This window comes from Engystomops pustulosus, chromosome 10 (assembly GCF_040894005.1).
Source record: "Engystomops pustulosus chromosome 10, aEngPut4.maternal, whole genome shotgun sequence".
NCBI lineage: Eukaryota > Metazoa > Chordata > Amphibia > Anura > Leptodactylidae > Engystomops > Engystomops pustulosus.
In genome coordinates this window covers 97,552,821-97,578,185 of record NC_092420.1, presented here as the reverse complement: position 1 = coordinate 97,578,185, position 25,365 = coordinate 97,552,821, and the positions used below count along the sequence as shown (strand labels likewise).

General features: G+C 46.7%; 1 protein-coding gene and 1 long non-coding RNA gene across 5 annotated transcripts in view; one reads left to right on the top strand and one right to left on the bottom strand.

The window, feature by feature from the left end:
• Positions 1-5,887, bottom strand: part of AK4 (adenylate kinase 4) — a 52,222-nt gene extending 46,335 nt beyond the window's left edge. For 2 of the 4 annotated variants that reach the window (XM_072126966.1, XM_072126967.1), the window contains exons 1-2: positions 5,683-5,887; positions 2,096-2,281 (exon numbers count right to left, since the gene is read on the bottom strand). In XM_072126966.1, the coding sequence (XP_071983067.1) occupies positions 2,096-2,240 (145 nt within the window). In that variant the 5' untranslated portion in view covers positions 2,241-2,281; positions 5,683-5,887. Of the gene's footprint in view, positions 1-2,095; positions 2,282-5,149; positions 5,171-5,682 lie in introns of those variants that run through there. The other 2 variants (XM_072126964.1, XM_072126965.1) reach the window with 2 other exon arrangements.
• Positions 5,888-15,413: 9,526 nt separating this feature from the next.
• Positions 15,414-19,974, top strand: LOC140104392 (uncharacterized). Its single transcript, XR_011850308.1, has 2 exons — positions 15,414-15,572; positions 17,967-19,974. It is a non-coding gene; the product is annotated as an uncharacterized lncRNA (long non-coding RNA).
• The last annotated feature ends 5,391 nt before the right edge of the window (positions 19,975-25,365 follow it).

The following is a 25,365-nucleotide window of genomic DNA, read 5'->3' as shown; positions in this document are numbered from 1 at the left end:
TAATACTGCCCCCTATGTACAGGAATATAACTACTATAATACTGCCCCTATGTACAGGAATATAACTACTATAATACTGCCCACTATGTACAAGAATATAACTACTATAATACTGCCCCCTATGTACAAGAATATAACTACTATAATGCTGCCCCCTATGTACAAGAATATAACTACTATAATGCTGCCCCCTATGTACAGGAATATAACTACTATAATACTGCCCCCTATGTACAAGAATATAACTACTATAATACTGCCCCCTATGTACAGGAATATAACTACTATAATACTGCCCCCTATGTACAAGAATATAACTACTATAATACTGCCCCCTATGTACAGGAATATAACTACTATAATGCTGCCCCCTATGTACAAGAATATAACTACTATAATACTGCCCCCTATGTACAGGAATATAACTACTATAATACTGCCCCCTATGTACAGGAATATAACTACTATAATGCTGCCCCCTATGTACAAGAATATAACTACTATAATACTGCCCCCTATGTACAAGAATATAACTACTATAATACTGCCCCCTATGTACAAGAATATAACTACTATAATACTGCCCCTATGTACAGGAATATAACTACTATAATACTACCCCCTATGTACAGGAATATAACTACTATAATACTGCCCCCTATGTACAGGAATATAACTACTATAATACTGCCCCCTATGTACAGGAATATAACTACTATAATACTGCCCCTATGTACAGGAATATAACTACTATAATACTGCCCCCTATGTACAAGAATATAACTACTATAATACTGCCCCCTATGTACAAGAATATAACTACTATAATACTGCCCCCTATGTACAGGAATATAACTACTATAATACTGCCCCCTATGTACAGGAATATAACTACTATAATACTGCCCCCTATGTACAAGAATATAACTACTATAATACTGCCCCCTATGTACAAGAATATAACTACTATAATACTGCCCCCTATGTACAGGAATATAACTACTATAATACTGCCCCCTATGAACAACGTATAGTAAAACATAAGTAATACATATTGCTATATAACCCCACACACTGTTGTGTTTGTATCTTCTTGTCACCTCCCTGGTTGGAGCGTGTGTACAGTCAGAAGTCGCGGTTCATTGATTTCAGGGAAAACAAAGCACAGTATTTGGAGAACAGGACTAGGAAATGATTTTGGTCTGGATGACCTTGGGAAAGCAACTTTGTCTGGAGACCAAAAAAACTGTTCATATTTGTATTTAAATAATACATCCACCTGTTGGAAGCCCCCGTCTCCTCCGCTCTGGTGCTCCCACTGGCCTTTGGATAAATCAGAAGCAAATCATTGCATAAAGCTCCAATGCGGAGACCATTATTATTTCATATCTATCTATCTCCTATCTATCTATCTATCTCCTATCTATCTATCTATCTATCTCCTATCTATCTATCTCCTATCTATCTCCTATCTATCTATTTCCTATCTATCTATCTCCTATCTATCTATTTCCTATCTATCTATCTCCTATCTATCTATCTATCTATCTATCTCCTATCTATATATCTATCTATCTCCTATCTATCTATCTATCTCCTATCTATCTATCTCCTATCTATCTCCTATCTATCTATCTATCTATCTCCTATCTATCTCCTATCTATCTATCTATCTATCTCCTATCTATCTCCTATCTATCTATCTATCTATCTATCTCCTATCTATCTAATATATATATCTATCTATCTCCTATCTATCTATCTCATATATATATCTATCTATCTATCTCCTATCTATCTATCTCTCTCCTATCTATCTATCTATCTATCTATCTCCTATCTATCTATCTATCTATCTATCTCCTGTCTATCTATCTATCTATATCCATCTATCAGTCTCATTAGTACCCAGGCTGTGACTCCTGATGTCTTTCAGTACTGGACATATGCGGTTGTTCTCTTTCCTCACATTGCTCGGCCATACTGTATGTAGAGGCTCATTAATAATACATATGTTATAGCAGAGACAAGTTAATGCCCCCCTCCCCCCAGCTGCATTGTGATCCGGATATATCTGCACATTGCATTATCTTACCAGTGTTGGATCGGATGTTCTGTCTCAAGAAGTCACCGCTGGACAGATGCTGCAGCCCAAAGTTCTTGGCGATCCTGTGGCACACGGTCCCTTTGCCAGATCCCGGGGGTCCTAGAATGACAGCTCTCAGAAGTTTGGACGCCATCAGAAGGTTTGGACTTCTGGAAACCTAACTCCGAAGAGGATCTGTAAAAGAACCAATCGGGAAATAATATTTGGTTACAGCCTCCTGCTCAGTCCCAGCCTCCTCCGAAGATGCCAAAGAAAACTTAAATGAGATTAACCCCGTCTGCTCCAAAAGAAAGTGACATGATCCATGACAATCATCGCAGAGCCAAGAAATCAATGTCTATTAGAGCTGAAACCTATTTGCAGCGTCAGAGTCAGCGCCCTGGGCTGCCATCGTCTGAAGATGGTCTGCAACTAACATGATTGCTGTAACACTACAACTCCCAGCATGACCTCATAGCTATAGCTGTGACCCATGGTTCCCTTACTACTGTAACACTACAACTCCCAGCATGACCTCATAGCTAAAGCTGTGACCCATGGTTCCCTGACTACTGTGACACTACAACTCCCAGCATGACCTCATAGCTATAGCTGTGACCCATGGTTCCCTGACTACTGTAACACTACAACTCCCAGCATGAACCTCATAGCTATAGCTGTAACCCATGGCTCCCCTCAGTACTGTAACACTACAACTCCCAGCATGACCTCATAGCTATAGCTGTGACCCATGGTTCCCTGACTACTGTAATACTACAACTCCCAGCATGAACCTCATAGCTATAGCTGTGACCCATGGCTCCCTGACTACTGTAACACTACAACTCCCAGCATGACCTCATAGCTATAGCTGTGACCCATGGCTCCCTGATACTGTAACACTACAACTCCCAGCATGACCTCATAGCTATAGCTGTGACCCATGGTTCCCTGACTACTGTAACACTACAACTCCCAGCATGACCTCATAGCTATAGCTGTGACCCATGGCTCCCTGACTACTGTAACACTACAACTCCCAGCATGACCTCATAGCTATAGCTGTGACCCATGGCTCCCTGAGTACTGTAACACTACAACTCCCAGCATGACCTCATAGCTATAGCTGTGACCCATGGTTCCCCTGAGTACTGTAACACTACAACTCCCAGCATGACCTCATAGCTATAGCTGTGACCCATGGTTCCCTGACTACTGTAACACTACAACTCCCAGCATGACCTCATAGCTATAGCTGTGACCCATGGCTCCCTGACTACTGTAACACTACAACTCCCAGCATGACCTCATAGCTATAGCTGTGACCCATGGCTCCCTGACTACTGTAACACTACAACTCCCAGCATGACCTCATAGCTATAGCTGTGACCCATGGTTCCCTGACTACTGTAACACTACAACTCCCAGCATGACCTCATAGCTATAGCTGTGACCCATGGTTCCCTGACTACTGTAACACTACAACTCCCAGCATGACCTCATAGCTATAGCTGTGACCCATGGCTCCCTGACTACTGTAACACTACAACTCCCAGCATGACCTCATAGCTATAGCTGTGACCCATGGCTCCCCTGACTACTGTAACACTACAACTTCCAGCATGACCTCATAGCTATAGCTGTGACCCATGGTTCCCCTGAGTACTGTAACACTACAACTCCCAGCATGACCTCATAGCTATAGCTGTGACCCATTGCTCCCCTGACTACTGTAACACTACAACTCCCAGCATGACCTCATAGCTATAGCTGTGACCCATTGCTCCCCTGACTACTGTAACACTACAACTCCCAGCATGACCTCATAGCTATAGCTGTGACCCATGGTTCCCTGACTACTGTAACACTACAACTCCCAGCATGACCTCATAGCTATAGCTGTGACCCATGGTTCCCTGACTACTGTAACACTACAACTCCCAGCATGACCTCATAGCTAAAGCTGTGACCCATGGTTCCCTGACTACTGTAATACTACAACTCCCAGCATGACCTCATAGCTATAGCTGTGACCCATGGTTCCCTGACTACTGTAACACTACAACTCCCAGCATGACCTCATAGCTATAGCTGTGACCCATGGTTCCCTGACTACTGTAACACTACAACTCCCAGCATGACCTCATAGCTATAGCTGTGACCCATGGCTCCCCTGACTACTGTAACACTACAACTCCCAGCATGACCTCATAGCTATAGCTGTGACCCATGGCTCCCTGACTACTGTAACACTACAACTCCCAGCATGACCTCATAGCTATAGCTGTGACCCATGGTTCCCTGACTACTGTAACACTACAACTCCCAGCATGACCTCATAGCTATAGCTGTGACCCATGGCTCCCTGACTACTGTAACACTACAACTCCCAGCATGACCTCATAGCTATAGCTGTGACCCATGGCTCCCTGACTACTGTAACACTACAACTCCCAGCATGACCTCATAGCTATAGCTGTGACCCATGGTTCCCTGACTACTGTAACACTACAACTCCCAGCATGACCTCATAGCTATAGCTGTGACCCATGGTTCCCTGACTACTGTAACACTACAACTCCAAGCATGACATGACAGACACTTCTGTAACCTATGGCTCCATGACTACTGTTACACTACTACTCCCAGCATGGTATCATAGTTATAACATATGACTCCCTGTCCACTGTTACACTACAACTCCGAGCATGACCTGACAAACACTTCTGTACCTTATGGCTCCTTGACTACTGTTACACTACTACTCCCAGCATGGTATCATAGTTATAACATATGACTCCCTGTCTTCTGTGATACTACAACTCCGAGCATGACCTGACAAACACTTCTGCAATCTATGGCTCCCTGACTACTACTCCCAGCATGGTATCATAGTTATAGCTGTAACCAGTAGCACCCTGACTACTTTGGCACTACAACTCCCAATGTGACCAGCTATCTGTATCCAGTGGCTCCCTAGCTGCTGTTACACTACAACTCCCAGCATGGCCACTCCCGCATGGATGTAACACTACAACTCCCACTGCTCTGAAAACCATTTGCATCCTGTAGCTCTCCAGCTGTGGTGGCACTACAACTCCCAGCAGGCCCCAACTGTTGCTGGCAAACTGTGGCTTAATATGCACCAGCATACAGTAGCACATGGTTACAGCAGCTGCTGTGAAACTACAACTCCCAACATACTCCAACCTCCGTATACAACGTGTGGCTCTCTAGCTGTTGTAAAAAGCTAATATTAACCGCCATCCACATCCACCGCATCTGGGGACATACATTTTCTTAAAGCAACAGGACACAAAAAATTCACCATAATTACAGAAGATTCGGCTACAATCGGATCAAAATTTATTATTCGTTTTTCACACAAACTTATTAAAACAATTCCACAAGTGCGACTGTGACTAACACGACAATTGCACCAGCTAATACCACACGGAGGATCCCTGGTGCCACCTTAACAAGCAGTCAGGACCCTTCCTTTTGCACTTTGCAGGTTTGATTGACAGGCAGCGGGGATAAGGCTGAGCTGAGACACAACATCCTTCTTTTCTGCAATCTGCAAAGTCCCAACTCACCTCCTGGGTTCTTGTATATCCTGCAATGTGGCGAGTAAGCGGCAGGAGGGATTCCTACATTACATGTTCCACATCCAGGCTGGGAGCCTTTAAGGGAGAGGATTGTCTGTGCTCAGGAGAACAGGACGCCCAGCGCAGGCTGCTCCCTCACACATCAGCAGCAAAGAATTCTGCACAATTCATTGTAGAGACCCAGACGCCCAGCCGCACGGCCTTGTGGGAAATGTAGTCTCTGAGCCCCTCACCAAAACATAACACTATAGAAGACTAAACTACAGCCCTCTGGTGCCACCTAGAGGACACTGTACAAACAGCCAGAATTAATGGTTGATACAATTTGTTTTTAATATTCTGCCACTCTTTATACTTTAATGTAATTAAAGTGAAATACTCAGCAACATTATAACATTGATAACAACTATTTACACGACCGAGTCTATAAGCCCTGAGGCGCTGACTGTGAACCGGTCAATTGCAGTGAAGTAAATGGGTCCCTGAAAATAACAGATCCAACAGTGGTTAATTTTCAGCCAAAAATCTGAACGAATTTACATATACAGGTGGTCCCCTACTTAAGGACATCCGACTTACAGACGACCCCTAGTTAAATACAGATCCTCCAGCCCACTGTGACCTCTGGTGAATCTCTCTGAATGTTACTATAGTCCCAGGCTGCAATGATCAGCTGTAAGGTGTCTGTAATGAAGCTTTATTGATAATCCTTGGTCAAATTACAGCAAAAAATTTTGAAACTCCGATTGTCACTGTGGCAAAAACATTTTGCCTCCTTCCACTCTCTGCCTGTGTAATCTATCGGCAGCAGGAGGTTCTGGGGGGGAGATATGTTCTGCTTATTGTGACATCCAGTGAAAAGGGATCATGTATTGGCTCTGAAAACACCCACCAGAGCCCTTAGGCTTATTAGCATAATTTTAAAGGTTGATTTTAGAACTAAGGAGGCCATGGATAACAATCACGGTTCCTGGATCTATGAGTAAGTGCCCCTGGTTTATCGTGATAGATTTTGAAGGTAGATTTCCTTTAAGCAGTGACTTGCAGCCATGTTGGATGTAAATCCTAATAATAACCTTATTTATAAAGCGCCAACACCTCTGAAATAACGACAAATATTCTGTCATCATCTGTGATCTTTGTGACAGCCAAGTTTCTAGGCCGTCCCTTTAAATAAAGCAGAGAACGGAACAGATGGTGCACAAGACGTGTTCCTGCCTCCCATCCATGAGACAAATCCCCAACAAGTGACGGCTGGAAATCAGACAGGGATAAACGGGAATGTGGCACAGAATAGATGGCACAGAATACATAGGATGCGATCTATTAAAGGAGTGCAGCATTTCACATCTGTGTCAAACACGTTTTTTTAAATTGTTTTACACAACTATGGGGAACTCACTGCATAGGGATATATGAAACTCATAGGAGGACATGATGAAAGCCACGGGGTACATCAGGGGGCTCCGGCCTCCTCATGTATGGGGCAGGGACGGCTTTAGCAAGTCTGCAGACGAGGGTCGCACTCCGCCGCTGCCCCCCCCCCCACCCACCCACTTAGCATATTTAGGGTTTAGGGCTTAATTTCACAACTGATAGGAATTTCATGCATTTCCAGTATTAAAAGGGATTGTGCTACAGACAACACTTATCGCCCATCCACTTATCGCCCATCCACAGTATATGGATCATACACTGGCAGGAATTGGCCAGTGTATGATGAGACCCTCTCCCCCTGAATCCATCAGGAGGCTCCAGCCTCCCCATGTATCCGGTGGCGTTGTTGGTGTAGAATTGCGCGATAGTGAGTGCACAGGTGAGGGGCAGGATCGCCCCGTGACAGCCCCATTCACCTGCTCAGCATTGTGCCCGCTAAGAAATTGTGATTATTTCAGGGTGTCCAATCCCTGATATGTCTAATCTGACTGCTGGGGCTACACTTCCACCACCCCCTCCCTACTCTCCCTCCAGTACAAAGCAGTATTACATTAGATTTTCCTACAAGTTGTCATTTTAGAGAATTCAGGAATGGGGCTGCTCCTGCACCCTCATTTTCCTCTTCTCACCCAGCACCCCTATATGCAATGACTGGTGACCCCTCAAGAAAGTGTTGGTAGAAATAAGTAAACAGATGCACAAGTCGACTCAGCCCCGCCTCCAGTGCACCAAGAAGCTAACTAAAACAAAGCTGTATGTCTAGAAGCTTATTACCAGTTTTACTTGTGGGGGGGTTTGGGAGCTGGTAGACACCCTTGTAAACACCTTCTGTGACTTGTTCTCAATTCACAATGGAGAACTTATGACCCCCATTCCCCTCATTGGTGGGGATCCCTGGAGTCAGGTCACCACTATTGTGGATAGGAGATGTCTTATTTGTTACTGATTGTGTCACCTTTTCATATCAGATATTTCCTTCTATCCATATGTTTGTAATTTTGGGATTGTGTATACAGCACAGTGGATGTTAAAAATTATAAAATGTTTCACAAAAGTTGCAAAAAAAACAAGACACATGAATTTAATTGGCAAATGTTATGCAAATTGTATAAATCTCATGTTTCCTCTTGGCCTGATCTCACAGCTTGTGCTCATATTCACCATAAACTTCATGTAAGCCACAGCCCTAATGAAAGCAGCAGGAAAATGTAACAATAATGTCAAAAATAAAGAATAAATCTGCAGCACGACAGCCGCCAGTGTTCTAGGTGCCATAAGGAGGATTGAATGGAAAACACACAACTCAATTACAGGCAGTCACAGCTAAACAATTATGGATTTGTTCTGGAGGTTTAGGAAATTTTAGTGGCCAATATACGGCAACACAATATAATAATGAGAAAGGATTTACAGTATATAGTGTAGATAGGATGGATATAGACAGATTGCAGATAGATATGAGAGAGATAAACGGAAGATGGATAGATAGATAGATAGATAGATAGATAGATAGATAGATAGATAGATAGATAGATAGATAATAGATAGATAGGAGATAGATAGATAATAGATAGATAGGAGATAGATAGAGAGATAGATAGAGAGATAGATAGAGAGATAGATAGAGATAGATAGATAGGAGATAGATAGATAGATAGGAGATAGATAGATAGATAGATAGATAGATAGATAGATAGATAGATAGGAGATATGCGGTACATAGATAGAGGCAGGGCCAGCACTGGGCATACCTGGTCAAGTGCTGGGGCCCACATAAGGCTGTACATAAACCCATGGGCGTGAGAGGGGCTGTATCTTATGAATCCATAGGGGGTGAGGGGGGCTTATATAAAATAACCATGAGGGGGCTGTTTGGGATGATAAACTAGGGAATAGTTTAGGGAACAGGAGACTTTTAGTTTCTGAATTTTTCAAGCTTCCACGTGAGTTCACTGCAACGGGGCCACTGAGGCTCTGCCGCCCAGGGGCCCACTGATACCTGGAGCTGACCCTGGAGATAGAGACATAAGGCCGATATACTAGAGATAGGTAGATATGTGGTACATAGATAGATAAGAGATACAGTAGATAGATATGAGATAGACCAAAAAAGAATCCCACAGATGTCTATGTGCATGTGCTTTTGCAGACCCATTGGGGCACGGTTATCAGATCCTTGGTGCCAATTTTCTCACCTTCGCGTACCATTGCTTTTATTTGTCATCTTGTTATGAAATAAAAATGTTGTCATACATCAGGCTAAGTTCTGCCCAAGAAGTAACCACACACAACCGGGGGTGCTGCGCCATGTGCCATGTGCTGCTAAAAATTTTTAGATGTGAGCAAAAGTTTAGCATTTGACTCTTTACATTTTTTCAGGTGCTGACAATACATAACAGTGCGCCAGTTTCTATGGATAAAAGTTCCAAAGGTTTTCTTTATAGAAGTAACAGTAACCAATCACGTAGCTGCTTTTATTCTAATATCATGAAAGAATGTAAATTGTAACCTTTATTGGTTACTATGACAGGAAGAAGAAGTTACATGGATGAAACTGTCTGAAAAGAGACGGATATGAAAACATGAGTATGACAGAGCGCTAAATCTGTCCATGAGTAGATAGGATACAGATATACACTCACCGGCCACTTTATTAGGTCCACCTGTCCAACTGCTCGTTAACACTTAATTTCTAATCAGCCAATCACATGGCGGCAGGTCAGTGCATTTAGGCATGTAGACATGGTCAAGACAATCTCCTGCAGTTCAAACCGAGCATCAGTATGGGGAAGAAAGGTGATTTGTGGCCTTTGAACGTGGCATGGTTGTTGGTGCCAGAAGGGCTGGTCTGAGTATTTCAGAAACTGCTGATCTACTGGGATTTTCACGCACAACCATCTCTAGGGTTTACAGAGAATGGTCCGAAAAAGAAAAAACATCCAGTGAGCGGCAGTTCTGTGGGCGGAAATGCCTTGTTGATGCCAGAGGTCAGAGGAGAATGGGCAGACTGGTTCGAGCTAATAGAAAGGCAACAGTGACTCAAATCGCCACCCGTTACAACCAAGGTAGGCAGAAGAGCATCTCTGAACGCACAGTACGTCCAACTATGAGGCAGATGGGCTACAGCAGCAGAAGACCACACCGGGTGCCACTCCTTTCAGCTAAGAACAGGAAACTGAGGCTACAATTTGCACAAGCTCATCGAAATTGGACAGTAGAAGATTGGAAAAACGTTGCCTGGTCTGATGAGTCTCGATTTCTGCTGCGACATTCGGATGGTAGGGTCAGAATTTGGTGTCAACAACATGAAAGCATGGATCCATCCTGCCTTGTATCAGCGGGTCAGGCTGGTGGTGCTGGTGTCATGGATCCATCCTGCCTTGTATCAGCGGCTCAGGCTGGTGGTGCTGGTGTCATGGATCCATCCTGCCTTGTATCAGCGGGTCAGGCTGGTGGTGCTGGTGTCATGGATCCATCCTGCCTTGTATCAGCGGCTCAGGCTGGTGGTGGTGGTGTCATGGATCCATCCTGCCTTGTATCAGCGGGTCAGGCTGGTGGTGGTGGTGTCATGGATCCATCCTGCCTTGTATCACCGGGTCAGGCTGCTGGTGGTGGTGTCATGGTGTCTTTGGGCCCCTTGGTACAACGCCACAGCCTACCTGAGTATTGTTGCTGACCATGTCCATCCCTTTATGAGCACAATGTACCCTGTAACATCTGATGGCTACTTTCAGCAGGATAATGCGCCAGGTCATAAAGCTGGAATCATCTCAGACTGGTTTCTTGAACATGACAATGAGGTCACTGGACACAAATGGCCTCCACAGTCACCAGATCTCAATCCAATAGAGCATCTTTGGGATGTGGTGGAACGGGAGATTCACATCATGGATGTGCAGCCGACAAATCTGCGGCAACTGTGTGATGCCATCATGTCAATATGGAGCAAAATCTCTGAGGAGCTTCCAGCACCTTGTTGTATCTATGCCACGAAGAATTGAGGCAGTTCTGAAGGCAAAAGGGGGTCCAACCCGTTACTAGCATGGTGGACCTAATAAAGTGGCTGGTGAGTGTATAAATACATGGAGAATACGGCACCTGATCCAGCAGCTGCTTTCACTATGTTACCTCTCTCCACACACTGTAAGCTGTGCTTTGGCTTCATCAGGGTCAGGATGGAGGTCGTCACCCTCACCTCCCACCCTGAGGGCGCCACCCTGCCCCTCAAAAGGAATCAATGGTTTGTGCAGGGATGGCGCCAGCACTGGGTAAGCCCGGGCAAGTGCTAGGGCCCAGAGCTGCTGGGGGCCCACATAAGGCTGCACATAAGGAATCCATGAGGGTGAGGGGGTTGTATCCAATATCTAATTCCATGATTTTAATGATTGTAAAAAATAACCATGAGGCGGCTGTGTGATATGAAAAACTAGGGAACAGGAGACTGTTTAGTTTCAGAATTTTTAATGCCGCCTTGTGAGTGCACTACAAAGGGGCCTATTAAAGCTCTGTCGCCCAGGGGCCTACTGAAACCTGGAGACAACCCTGGGTCTGTGTGAACACTGCACCCTCTGTGTGACATTGGTAGAGCTGTCAACTGAGAAACAACATGGTCTGAGCTGCCGGTGTCATAGAGAGGACGAATAATGAGGGGGAGGTGCTACATGTATAATGAGGGGGCGGTGCTACATGTATAATGAGGGGGCTGTGCTACATGTATAATGAGGGGGCGGTGCTACATGTATAATGAGGGGGCTGTGCTACATGTATAATGAGGGGGTGGTGCTACATGTATAATGAGGGGGCTGTGCTACATGTATAATGAGGGGGCGGTGCTACATGTATAATGAGAGGGCTGTGCTACATGTATAATGAGGGGGGCTGTGCTACATGTATAATGAGGGGGAGGTGCTACATGTATAATGAGGGGGAGGTGCTACATGTATACTGAGGGGGAGGTGCTACTTGTATAATGAGGGGGGCTGTGCTACATGTATAATTAGGGGGAGGTGCTACATGTATAATGAGGGGGCTGTGCTACATGTATAATGGGGGGCTGTGCTACATGTATAATGAGGGGGGCTGTGCTACATGTATGAGGGGGAGGTGCTACATGTATAATGAGGGGGTGGTGCTACATGTATAATGAGGGGGCGGTGCTACATGTATAATGAGGGGGCGGTGCTACATGTATAATGAGGGGGAGGTGCTACATGTATAATGAGGGGGCTGTGCTACATGTATAATGAGGGGGTGGTGCTACATGTATAATGAGGGGGCTGTGCTACATGTATAATGAGGGGGTGGTGCTACATGTATAATGAGGGGGCTGTGCTACATGTATAATGAGGGGGCGGTGCTACATGTATAATGAGGGGGCTGTGCTACATGTATAATGAGGGGGGCTGTGCTACATGTATAATGAGGGGGAGGTGCTACATGTATAATGAGGGGGAGGTGCTACATGTATACTGAGGGGGAGGTGCTACTTGTATAATGAGGGGGGCTGTGCTACATGTATAATTAGGGGGAGGTGCTACATGTATAATGAGGGGGCTGTGCTACATGTATAATGGGGGGCTGTGCTACATGTATAATGAGGGGGGCTGTGCTACATGTATGAGGGGGAGGTGCTACATGTATAATGAGGGGGTGGTGCTACATGTATAATGAGGGGGCGGTGCTACATGTATAATGAGGGGGCGGTGCTACATGTATAATGAGGGGGAGGTGCTACATGTATAATGGGGGGCTGTGCTACATGTATAATGAGGGGGAGATGCTACATGTATAATGAGGGGGCAGTGCTACATGTATAATTAGGGCGAGGTGCTACATGTATAATGAGGGGGCAGTGCTACATGTATAATTAGGGGGAGGTGCTACATGTATAATGGGGGGCTGTGCTACATGTATAATTAGGGGGAGGTGCTACATGTATAATGAGGGGGCAGTGCTACATGTATAATGAGGGGGCGGTGCTACATGTATAATGAGGGGGCTGTGCTACATGTATAATGAGAGGGAGGTGCTACATGTATAATGAGGGGGGCTGTGCTACATGTATAATGAGGGGGAGGTGCTTCATGTATAATGAGGGGGCGGTGCTACATGTATAATGAGGGGGCTGTGCTACATGTATAATGAGGGGGGAGGTGCTACATGTATAATGAGGGGGGAGGTGCTACATGTATAATGAGGGGGAGCTGTGCTACATGTATGAGGGGGAGGTGCTACATGTATAATGAGGGGGTGGTGCTACATGTATAATGAGGGGGCGGTGCTACATGTATAATGAGGGGGCTGTGCTACATGTATACTGAGGGGGCGGTGCTACATGTATAATGAGGGGGCTGTGCTACATGTATAATGAGGGGCGGTGCTACATGTATAATGAGGGGATGTGCTACATGTATAATGAGGGGGTGGTGCTACATGTATAATGAGGGGGCGGTGCTACATGTATAATGAGGGGGAGGTGCTACATGTATAATGGGGGGCTGTGCTACATGTATAATGAGGGGGAGATGCTACATGTATAATGAGGGGGCAGTGCTACATGTATAATTAGGGCGAGGTGCTACATGTATAATGAGGGGGCAGTGCTACATGTATAATTAGGGGGAGGTGCTACATGTATAATGGGGGGCTGTGCTACATGTATAATTAGGGGGAGGTGCTACATGTATAATGAGGGGGCTGTGCTACATGTATAATGAGGGGGCGGTGCTACATGTATAATGAGGGGGCTGTGCTACATGTATAATGAGAGGGAGGTGCTACATGTATAATGAGGGGGGCTGTGCTACATGTATAATGAGGGGGAGGTGCTTCATGTATAATGAGGGGGCGGTGCTACATGTATAATGAGGGGGCTGTGCTACATGTATAATGAGGGGGGAGGTGCTACATGTATAATGAGGGGGGAGGTGCTACATGTATAATGAGGGGGAGCTGTGCTACATGTATGAGGGGGAGGTGCTACATGTATAATGAGGGGGTGGTGCTACATGTATAATGAGGGGGCGGTGCTACATGTATAATGAGGGGGCTGTGCTACATGTATACTGAGGGGGCGGTGCTACATGTATAATGAGGGGGCTGTGCTACATGTATAATGAGGGGCGGTGCTACATGTATAATGAGGGGATGTGCTACATGTATAATGAGGGGGCTGTCCTACATGTATAATGAGGGGGCTGTGCTACATGTATAATGAGGAGGTGGTGCTACATGTATAATGAGGGGGCTGTGTTACATGTATAATGAGGGGGCTGTGCTACATGTATAATGAGGGGGCTGTGCTACATGTATAATGAGGAGGTGGTGCTACATGTATAATGAGGGGGCTGTGTTACATGTATAATGAGGGGGCTGTGCTACATGTATAATGAGGGGGCTGTCCTACATGTATAATGAGGGGGTGGTGCTACATGTATAATGAGGGGGCTGTGCTACATGTATAATGAGGGGGGAGGTGCTACATGTATAATGAGGGGGGAGGTGCTACATGTATACTGAGGGGGAGGTGCTGCATGTATAATGAGGGGGCGGTGCTACATGTATGATGGGGCTGTGCTACATTTATAATGAGGGGGAGGTGCTCCATGTATAATGAGGGGGCGGTGCTACCGTGAATAAAAAGCTCCATCTACCTAAGAGGAAAACGAAAGCAACCAATCAGAATGTTGTTTTCCTTCTCTTTGCTCCTGTAACACAATGTAATCTGCACTTTCATTGGCTGCTTATGGATAGACGCCCCCAAGACCTTATTGGTGAACTATAGCAACCAATAAAGATGCTGCTCTTATCCTGCCAGCTTTCTTAACATATTGTAAACTGTCCTGCTATTGGTTGCTTTGAGGTAATTACTTCCCTGCTGCTTTACGGCACCTAGTGTCTTAAATAGAATAAAATGGCGACCAGAAGTTGTTTCCTATAAATATCTCCTCAGACACACAGCGCGTGTGGCACCGCGCTCCCGCCTCCTCCTCCCCGCAGCTCAGGCTCATGTGCCTTCTGTTATTTTCCTGTCATGAGACCCGGAAGTTTTTTTTTTCATCCCATCACATGGCTGAGAGAGATTTAATAAAAACACAAAAATGGCGACTGTCACGTTACCGCTGCTGCGTCACCAGCTCTTCCCCGTGTGGATGAGGGAGCACGGCGGCGGCCAGAGCTGGGGGGACGCGGGAAAGAGAAGGGGAGCAGCCCTGCGGGGCTGGAGGGGAAGGGGTGCAGCTGTGCGGGGCTAGAGGGGTCTGTGAGAACCGGGAGCAGCCCTGTCGGACCAGAGGGGAAGGGGGTGCTGCTGTGCGGGGCTACCGGGCTCTGTGGGGAGAAGGGGTGCAGCCCTGGAGGGGTTTGTGAGGAGAAGGGGTGCAGCTGGACTCCTCCGGACACCCCCTGACTGTCAGTCACTCAGGTCCTCGGCTCCGCGCAGGGTGAGTAGATCTTTTTGGCTGTTTTTGGCTTCTTGCTTGTACATTGTGTGCATTCAGCATGTAGCAGAGCGGAGCAGGTTGTGCACGGAGTAGCTGCTGTCGTACATTATGTTGCACTTGATGATTTTTGCACCGGGGTTGCAGGGGTTAAGCGCTGGCACGCTGCCCCCCTATTCTCCCTCCCCTGCTATTAGAAGTATGGCCAGGAGCTGTTTACATGCAGGCTGGTGCAGGAGGGGCAGGGAGGAGGCTCCTGTACACACTGTGCGGCTGTAAACACGCTCCTGTAACCCTTTCCCTCCCGGCTCTCAGCATTGCAGGTTTGCGTGACATTTTTATTGTTGCTTTTGTAAAGTGCTGTCATTATAACCTCCGGTGTCTGTATCTGGGGGGTGATGGGTCCTGGTTTTGGGTGGTCGTTCTGCCTTACATTTATGACCATATGGCAGATGGCACAGTAGGATGATGCAGATTTACTCTTCTGGGGTCAGGAAAGCTGGGTGATTGTTGTAAGGCAGGTGTAATTTCCCGGGGGGGGGGGGGGTAGAGCTTTAGTGACTGTATAAGTTGTGGGGAGAGGTCATATCAAGGACTTTATAGAAAACTAAATCTGGAGAATGTTTTATCTCAGTGACGTGAATGTTTGTTTGTCTGGGACTTGGTTACATAAATGTTATTTTGCTCAGGCACCGATACTTCAGTTTTGAACCTAAAATTGGGAGCTGCAAACTGCTTATTACCCGAATTAGCATGCCCGTCTACCATTAGCAGCAGTATTGTACCCCCTCCAGCCCCTCTCCCACAGGCAACAGCAGTGTCCCACTACCCCATGGGGATCACTAGGGTGCCCCTACCGTCCCCTCAACCACTTTCCATGGCATTGTCTCCATTCTTGCAGCAGCATGAACCCTCCTGCCATACCTCATGTCAGCAGTATTTTCCCCTTAACCACCCCGTTCCCACTGACTGCAGTATAGTCAATCCAACTACCCCTCTCCCAGAAACAGCAGCATTCAGCCCATTGTTCTACCACTGTTATATTATATATGAGGAATCTCTCCTCGTCCCACCCTTTGTCCACTGTCACTATTATTTCCCCCCACCTCTCCCGGACTCTTGGCAGCCTGCCGCCCCGCCCCATTCCCACTCTCATCTCTGGCTCTTGGCAGCTTTCTGTCCCCATTCTCAGCGATCTTGGGTTCTTGGCTCTTGGAAACCTCCCACCTTCCCCACCGGCTTCCAAGTCCTTGGCGGTCTTCTCCTCCTTCCCACCGGCTTCCAAGTCCTTGGCGGTCTTCTCCTCCTTCCCACCCCCTGCCGGGCCCTTGGCGGTGGTCTTCTCCTCCTTACCACACCCTGCCGGGCCCTTGGCGGTGGTCTTCTCCTCCTTCCCACCCCCTGCCGGGCCCTTGGCGGTGGTCTTCTCCTCCTTCCCACCGGCTTCCAAGTCCTTGGCGGTCTTCTCCTCCTTCCCACCCCCTGCCGGGCCCTTGGCGGTGGTCTTCTCCTCCTTACCACACCCTGCCGGGCCCTTGGCGGTGGTCTTCTCCTCCTTACCACACCCTGCCGGGCCCTTGGCGGTGGTCTTCTCCTCCTTCCCACCCCCTGCCGGGCCCTTGGCGGTGGTCTTCTTCTCCTTCCCACCCCCTGCCGGGCCCTTGGCGGTGGTCTTCTCCTCCTTCCCACCCCCTGCCGGGCCCTTGGCGGCGGTCTTCTCCTCCTTCCCACCCCCTGCCGGGCCCTTGGCGGCGGTCTTCTCCTCCTTCCCACCCCCTGCCGGGCCCTTGGCGGCGGTCTTCTCCTCCTTCCCACCCCCTGCCGGGCCCTTGGCGGCGGCGGTCTTCTCCTCCTTCCCACCCCCTGCCGGGCCCTTGGCGGCGGCGGTCTTCTCCTCCTTCCCACCCCCTGCCGGGCCCTTGGCGGCGGCGGTCTTCTCCTCCCTGCCGGGCCCTTGGCGGCGGCGGTCTTCTCCTCCCTGCCGGGCCCTTGGCGGCGGCGGTCTTCTCCTCCCTGCCGGGCCCTTGGCGGCGGCGGTCTTCTCCTCCCTGCCGGGCCCTTGGCGGCGGCGGTCTTCTCCTCCCTGCCGGGCCCTTGGCGGCGGCGGTCTTCTCCTCCCTGCCGGGCCCTTGGCGGCGGCGGTCTTCTCCTCCCTGCCGGGCCCTTGGCGGCGGCGGTCTTCTCCTCCCTGCCGGGCCCTTGGCGGCGGCGGTCTTCTCCTCCCTGCCGGGCCCTTGGCGGCGGCGGTCTTCTCCTCCCCCCCATCCCCTCCCCCCGGGCACTTGGCAGTCTTCTCATATAAATACATATGATCATATCCATTGTGTGATGAGGCAATAGATATCAATATGTTTAATATGTAACTAAAATAACTCTATTATCTTATTTTTTGTTAAGGAGCTACACCCACAGCACTTATACCGGACAACCATTTAGGATGAGGACCCAATCAGGATTGCACAGAGAACTAGTAATCCTCCTGTGTCCTCTGCCTCGGTATGTATGTATGAAACAAACAAGGTAGGGAGATAAGAAACACAATACAGTCCTAACAGCGGGACCAAAATGGATCAGAACCAGATGGCTCCCCATTCTTCGTCGTGGCTATATTTGGATGTATTTTGGATGTATTTGTATCGGTCAGTGCTTGTTCTATCCGTGTTAGCAGATGCTTTCTGTCTTACCATCTTCCCTATAACCCAATCTGCACCCGTAGCCTCCGTCGTCAGCAGCCGCTCTCCTTTCCTTTTGGCTTGCCGTCCTTACCCACCTCTATTTCAGGGCACGCTCCCCCCTGGGCACATTTGCATAATTTCCAAGTAAACTTATATGTACAAATAATTATTTTAACAGGAAACTGATGCAAAACGTCTTCATAGGAAGCTTCCTGCGGTCCGGCCCTCCCACCGGCACTAAAAGTAGTTTTTTTATAAGCGGCTTCTCATCCCTCTGCTACGCCTTGGAGCACGGCCAGCCTCCCCAACCCTGCCATGTAATTTAGTTCCACAACGTCCCATGGGATTATGATGGATCTAGAAATAGCCCAGGACTGTGGATGTGATGTGGATCAAATACTAAATGCAAACCGCAGCCAGTGACTGGTATTGTCCCTGAAAAGGTCTGCAACCTTTGTAGCATTAGGACTGGGAAATCTAGATAAAATACCTAGAACACTGGCTGTAATTCAGTGCAGAGAACACAGAGCGCAGCAGTGTGAGGACACACACCCAGAGAACCTACAATCCTGGAATATGAGTCCATATTTCACAGTCCTACTGTTACTAACAACCTACACAAAGGTCTGATTAACCATCTTTTCATGGACAATACCTTACAATGCCTGCACAGAGCGCAGCAGTGTGAGCCCCCCCCCCCCCCCATTGCATTTGGAGAAGCTACAATCATGGGATATGAATCCATGTTTCACAGTCCTGCTGCTACTAACAACATACACAAAGCTGTAATTAACCATCTCTTCAGGGACAATGCCTAACACAGGCTGCAGAGGGCACAGAGTACAACAATGTGAGGACACACCCCCAATGCACTTGAAGAAGCTACAATCCTGGAATATAAATTCATATTTCACAGTCCTGCTGCTACTAACATACGCATTGGTTATACATCTTTTAAGGTACAATATTTACCACTGTCTGCAGTCTGTATGGTAACACCTCCCTTTAAAGGAATCTTCCATCAGAATCCGTTATGATAAACCAAGGACATTACTTATAGATCCCGGGACTGTGGTTCCCTCTTATTTACATAACTGGATAATATGGAGCTGCTGTGCATTGTGTTCAACAACTCGACAGAAGAAGGTAACTCTGTAGTACATTGTAACGTCCCTCTGTTATTCCTCCTGGAAATTCCAAAAAGAATTACAAGTGTATCCAAATGAATGGAGCACAGTTGCAATGCCACACACCACTCATGGTCAGGTGTGGAGATGGTTTGGGGAGAATCCGTGGACCTTCCCTGTAACAGGGCTGCAGGACTTTGCTCTTCATTGTACTGAAGATTCTAATATGTGTTATTGTATATGTGCAATACTGCCCTCTAGTGTCTCTTTCCATTATTGTACTAACAGCCATGTGTATAGTGGAATGTAATGTCATTACTTTGGTGGATTTTCTTTTCCTCGTTGCGCTACTCATTTTGATTTATTCATGAAATCAGAACCTGATCCTGAGCGCTGTGACTGACAGGCTACCCTGGCTCAGTTATCACAGTGCTGATGCTGTCTAGTCTAAAGGTACAGTACTGTGATAACTGAAGGATGGCAGCCATCTTACCATCATGCTCCTGCAAGGAACCACAAGACAAAGCTCCTACTTATTGTTTTTTTTCTATGTGGCTCTTCATATGGCTACTGAAATAATTGTAATAAAATCTGTAAAACATGTGGATTTATGTTCTTTATTCACAATACAAAGGTCAAGTAAGAAAAGAAGATATGTATGAGAATACAACTGCTATAATACTGCCTCCTACAGTATGTGCAAGAATAAAACTACTATAATACTGCCCCCTGTGTACCGGAATATAACTACTATACTACTGCCCCCTGTGTACAGGAATACAACTGCTATAATACCATCCCCTATGTACAGGGATATAACTACTATAATACTGCCCCCTATGTACAAGAATATAACTACTATAATACTGCCCCCTATGTACAGGAATATAACTACTATAATACTGCCCCCTATGTACAAGAATATAACTACTATAATACTGCCCCCTATGTACAAGAATATAACTACTATAATACTGCCCCCTATGTACAAGAATATAAATACTATAATACTGCCCCCTATGTACAAGAATATAACTACTATAATACTGCCCCCTATGTACAAGAATATAACTACTATAATACTGCCTCCTATGTACAAGAATATAACTACTATAATACTGCCCCCTATGTACAAGAATATAACTACTATAATACTGCCCCCTATGTACAAGAATATAACTACTATAATACTGCCCCCTATGTACAAGAATATAACTACTATAATACTGCCCTCTATGTACAAGAATATAACTACTATAATACTGCCCCCTATGTACAAGAATATAACTACTATAATACTGCCCCCTATGTACAAGAATATAACTACTATAATACTGCCCCCTATGTACAAGAATATAACTACTATAATACTACCCCTATGTACAGGAATATAACTACTATAATACTGCCCCCTATGTACAGGAATATAACTACTATAATACTGCCTCCAATGTACAGGAATATACCTACTATAATACTGCCCCCTATGTACAAGAATATAACTACTATAATACTGCCCCCTATGTACAAGAATATAACTACTATAATACTGCCCCCTATGTACAAGAATATAACTACTATAATACTGCCTCCTATGTACAGGAATATAACTACTATAATACTGCCCCCTATGTACAGGGATATAACTACTATAATACTGCCCCCTATGTACAGGGATATAACTACTATAATACTGCCCCCTATGTACAGGGATATAACTACTATAATACTGCCCCCTATGTACAGGGATATAACTACTATAATGCTGCCCCCTATGTACAGGAATATAACTACTATAATGCTGCCCCCCTATGTACAGGAATATAACTACTATAATGCTGCCCCCCTATGTACAGGAATATAACTACTATAATACTGCCCCCCTATGTACAGGAATATAACTACTATAATACTGCCCCCTATGTACACGAATATAACTACTATAATACTGCCCCCCTATGTACAGGAATATAACTACTATAATACTGCCCCCCTATGTACAGGAATATAACTACTATAATGCTGCCCCCTATGTACAGGAATATAACTACTATAATGCTGCCCCCTATGTACAGGAATATAACTACTATAATACTGCCCCCTATGTACAGGAATATAACTACTATAATGCTGCCCCCCTATGTACAGGAATATAACTACTATAATGCTGCCCCCCTATGTACAGGAATATAACTACTATAATGCTGCCCCCCTATGTACAGGAATATAACTACTATAATGCTGCCCCCCTATGTACAGGAATATAACTACTATAATACTGCCCCCTATGTACAGGAATATAACTACTATAATGCTGCCCCCTATGTACAGGAATATAACTACTATAATGCTGCCCCCCTATGTACAGGAATATAACTACTATAATACTGCCCCCTATGTACAGGAATATAACTACTATAATGCTGCCCCCCTATGTACAGGAATATAACTACTATAATGCCGCCCCCCTATGTACAGGAATATAACTACTATAATACTGCCCCCTATGTACAGGAATATAACTACTATAATACTGCCCCCTATGTACAGGAATATAACTACTATAATACTGCCCCCTATGTACAGGAATATAACTACTATAATGCTGCCCCCTATGTACAGGAATATAACTACTATAATACTGCCCCTATGTACAGGAATATAACTACTATAATACTGCCCCTATGTACAAGAATATAACTACTATAATACTGACCCCTATGTACAGGAATATAACTACTATAATACTGCCCCCTATGTACAGGGATATAACTACTATAATACTGCCCCCTATGTACAAGAATATAACTACTATAATACTGCCCTCTATGTACAAGAATATAACTACTATAATACTGCTCCCTATGTACAGGAATATAACTACTATAATACTGCCCCCTATGTACAGGAATATAACTACTATAATACTGCCCCCTATGTACAGGAATATAACTACTATAATACTGCCCCCTATGTACAGGAATATAACTACTATAATACTGCCCCCTATGTACAAGAATATAACTACTATAATACTTCCCCCTATGTACAAGAATATAACTACTATAATACTGCCCCCTATGTACAAGAATATAACTACTATAATACTGCCCCCTATGTACAGGAATATAACTACTATAATACTGCCCCCTATGTACAGGAATAGAAGAAAAGTAGAAATAAAACTAAATAGAAATGGCCCCTAAATCCCCAGGCCAATCTCCCTCCCTCCCACCCAGACACTGGTCTAATGTCCAACGTTCTCGTTAGGTAGTTAGCTGTCCAGACAAGTGCCCGGGATCAGATCGATGTATTTTGTCTAAATCATCTCCATCCACACATTTAAATACAAACATATTTAACTTATCCTTACACATAAAGCTCAGGTTTTGTGCCTGTGAGCCCTACATCTATATATAATCACAACACAAATATCTACAGTGCAGCTTCAGCCCAACACCAGGAGTGGAGACGACAGACTAAGGGACACTAAAGGAGAACCCCCTCCAAAGGAGAGAGGCCCTCCCCGTGCCCAGCCTCTCATACACCTCAGTTTGTCCCTCGCACACAGTTTTTTAAGGCAGCAGCACCAAGTCCCAAAACTTCAAGGGGATCCTGATGAAATTGAAACCCATTTAAACCCACCCCCAGATCCTGACTTGGGCAATCCCTGAGGGCCAGAGGCTTCTGGAAACGGGCAAACAGAACCCTCTTGTCAAGGAGTTTCCTCGACAAGGTCCTGATCTCCCACATTCCCAGACCCCACCGGCGAATCACCTTCAGAACCGGGGTAGCGTAAGCCGGAAGATGCCCATGCGGTGTACGGAGATCCTTCACTTGTCCTCCTGTCTCCCATTCCTGGAAGAAAGGCCGAAACCATCCCCTACAGGAGTATACCCACGGAGGAGCCCATCCCCTGCAGGAGTATACCCACGGAGGAGCCCATCCCCTGCATGAGTATACCCACGGAGGAGCCCATCCCCTGCAGGAGTATACCCACGGAGGAGCCCATCCCCTGCAGGAGTATACTCACGGAGGAGCCCATCCCCTGCAGGAGTATACCCACGGAGGAGCCCATCCCCTGCAGGAGTATACCCACGGAGGAGCCCATCCCCCTACAGGAGTATATCCACGGAGGAGCCCATCCCCTGCAGGAGTATACCCACGGAGGAGCCCATCCCCGGCAGGAGTATACCCACGGAGGAGCCCATCCCCTGCAGGAGTATACCCACGGAGGAGCCCATCCCCTGCAGGAGTATACCCACGGAGGAGCCCATCCCCTGCAGGAGTATACCCACGGAGGAGCCCTCTCTTTCCAGAGGTTTGCCACATTGATCATTGAAGGAAACCTACCATTTTGGTTAATCCCTGAGCGGAGTGGTTTAAATGTTTCATTCCAGCCAATTGGTAAGATCAAAACAGTACTTGTGCCCTCTGCCCTCCCCCCACTCCCAGTAATGGGCACACTGCCCCAATCTTGATAGTAAAAAAAAATGAAATGTAAGATAAGTATTAAGCCCCCGGTGATAAGTATTAAGCCCCCGGTGATAAGTATTCAGCCCCCGGTGATAAGTATTCAGCCCCCGGTGATAAGTATTCAGCCCCCGGTGATAAGTATTAAGCCCCCGGTGATGAGTATTCAGCCCCCGGTGATGAGTATTCAGCCCCCGGTGATAAGTATTAAGCCCCCGGTGATGAGTATTCAGCCCCCGGTGATGAGTATTCAGCCCCCGGTGATAAGTATTCAGCCCCCGGTGATAAGTATTCGGCCCCCGGTGATAAGTATTCGGCCCCCGGTGATAAGTATTCAGCCCCCGGTGATAAGTATTCAGCCCCCGGTGATAAGTATTCAGCCCCTGGTGATAAGTATTAAGCCCCCGGTGATAAGTATTAAGCCCCCGGTGATGAGTATTCAGCCCCCGGTGATGAGTATTCAGCCCCCGGTGATGAGTATTCAGCCCCCGGTGATAAGTATTAAGCCCCCGGTGATAAGTATTAAGCCCCCGGTGATGAGTATTCAGCCCCCGGTGATGAGTATTCAGCCCCCGGTGATAAGTATTAAGCCCCCGGTGATAAGTATTAAGCCCCCGGTGATAAGTATTCAGCCTCCGGTGATAAGTATTCAGCCCTCGGTGATGAGTATTCAGCCCCCGGTGATAAGTATTAAGCCCCCGGTGATAAGTATTAAGCCCCCGGTGATGAGTATTCAGCCCCCGGTGATGAGTATTCAGCCCCCGGTGATGAGTATTCAGCCCCCGGTGATAAGTATTAAGCCCCCGGTGATAAGTATTAAGCCCCCGGTGATGAGTATTCAGCCCCCGGTGATGAGTATTCAGCCCCCGGTGATAAGTATTAAGCCCCCGGTGATGAGTATTCAGCCCCCGGTGATGAGTATTCAGCCCCCGGTGATAAGTATTCAGCCCCCGGTGATAAGTATTCAGCCCCCGGTGATAAGTATTCGGCCCCTGGTGATAAGTATTCGGCCCCCGGTGATAAGTATTCAGCCCCCGGTGATAAGTATTCAGCCCCCGGTGATAAGTATTCGGCCCTCGGTGATGAGTATTCGGCCCTCGGTGATGAGTATTCAGCTCCCGGTGATGAGTATTAATCCCCCGGTGATAAGTATTCAGCCCCCGGTGATAAGTATTCGGCCCCCGGTGATAAGTATTCTGCCCCCGGTGATGAGTATTCAGCCCCCGGTGATAAGTATTCAGCCCCCAGTGATGAGTATTCTGCCCCCAGTGATAAGTATTCAGGCCCCGGTGATAAGTATTCAGCACCTGGTGATAAGTTCTCGGCCCCCGGTGATAAGTATTCGGCCCCCGGTGATGAGTATTCGGCCCCCGGTGATAAGTATTCAGCCCCCGGTGATGAGTATTTGGCCCCCGGTGATGAGTATTCGGCCCCCGGTGATGAGTATTCAGCTCCCGGTGATGAGTATTAATCCCCCGGTGATAAGTATTCAGCCCCCGGTGATAAGTATTCGGCCCCCGG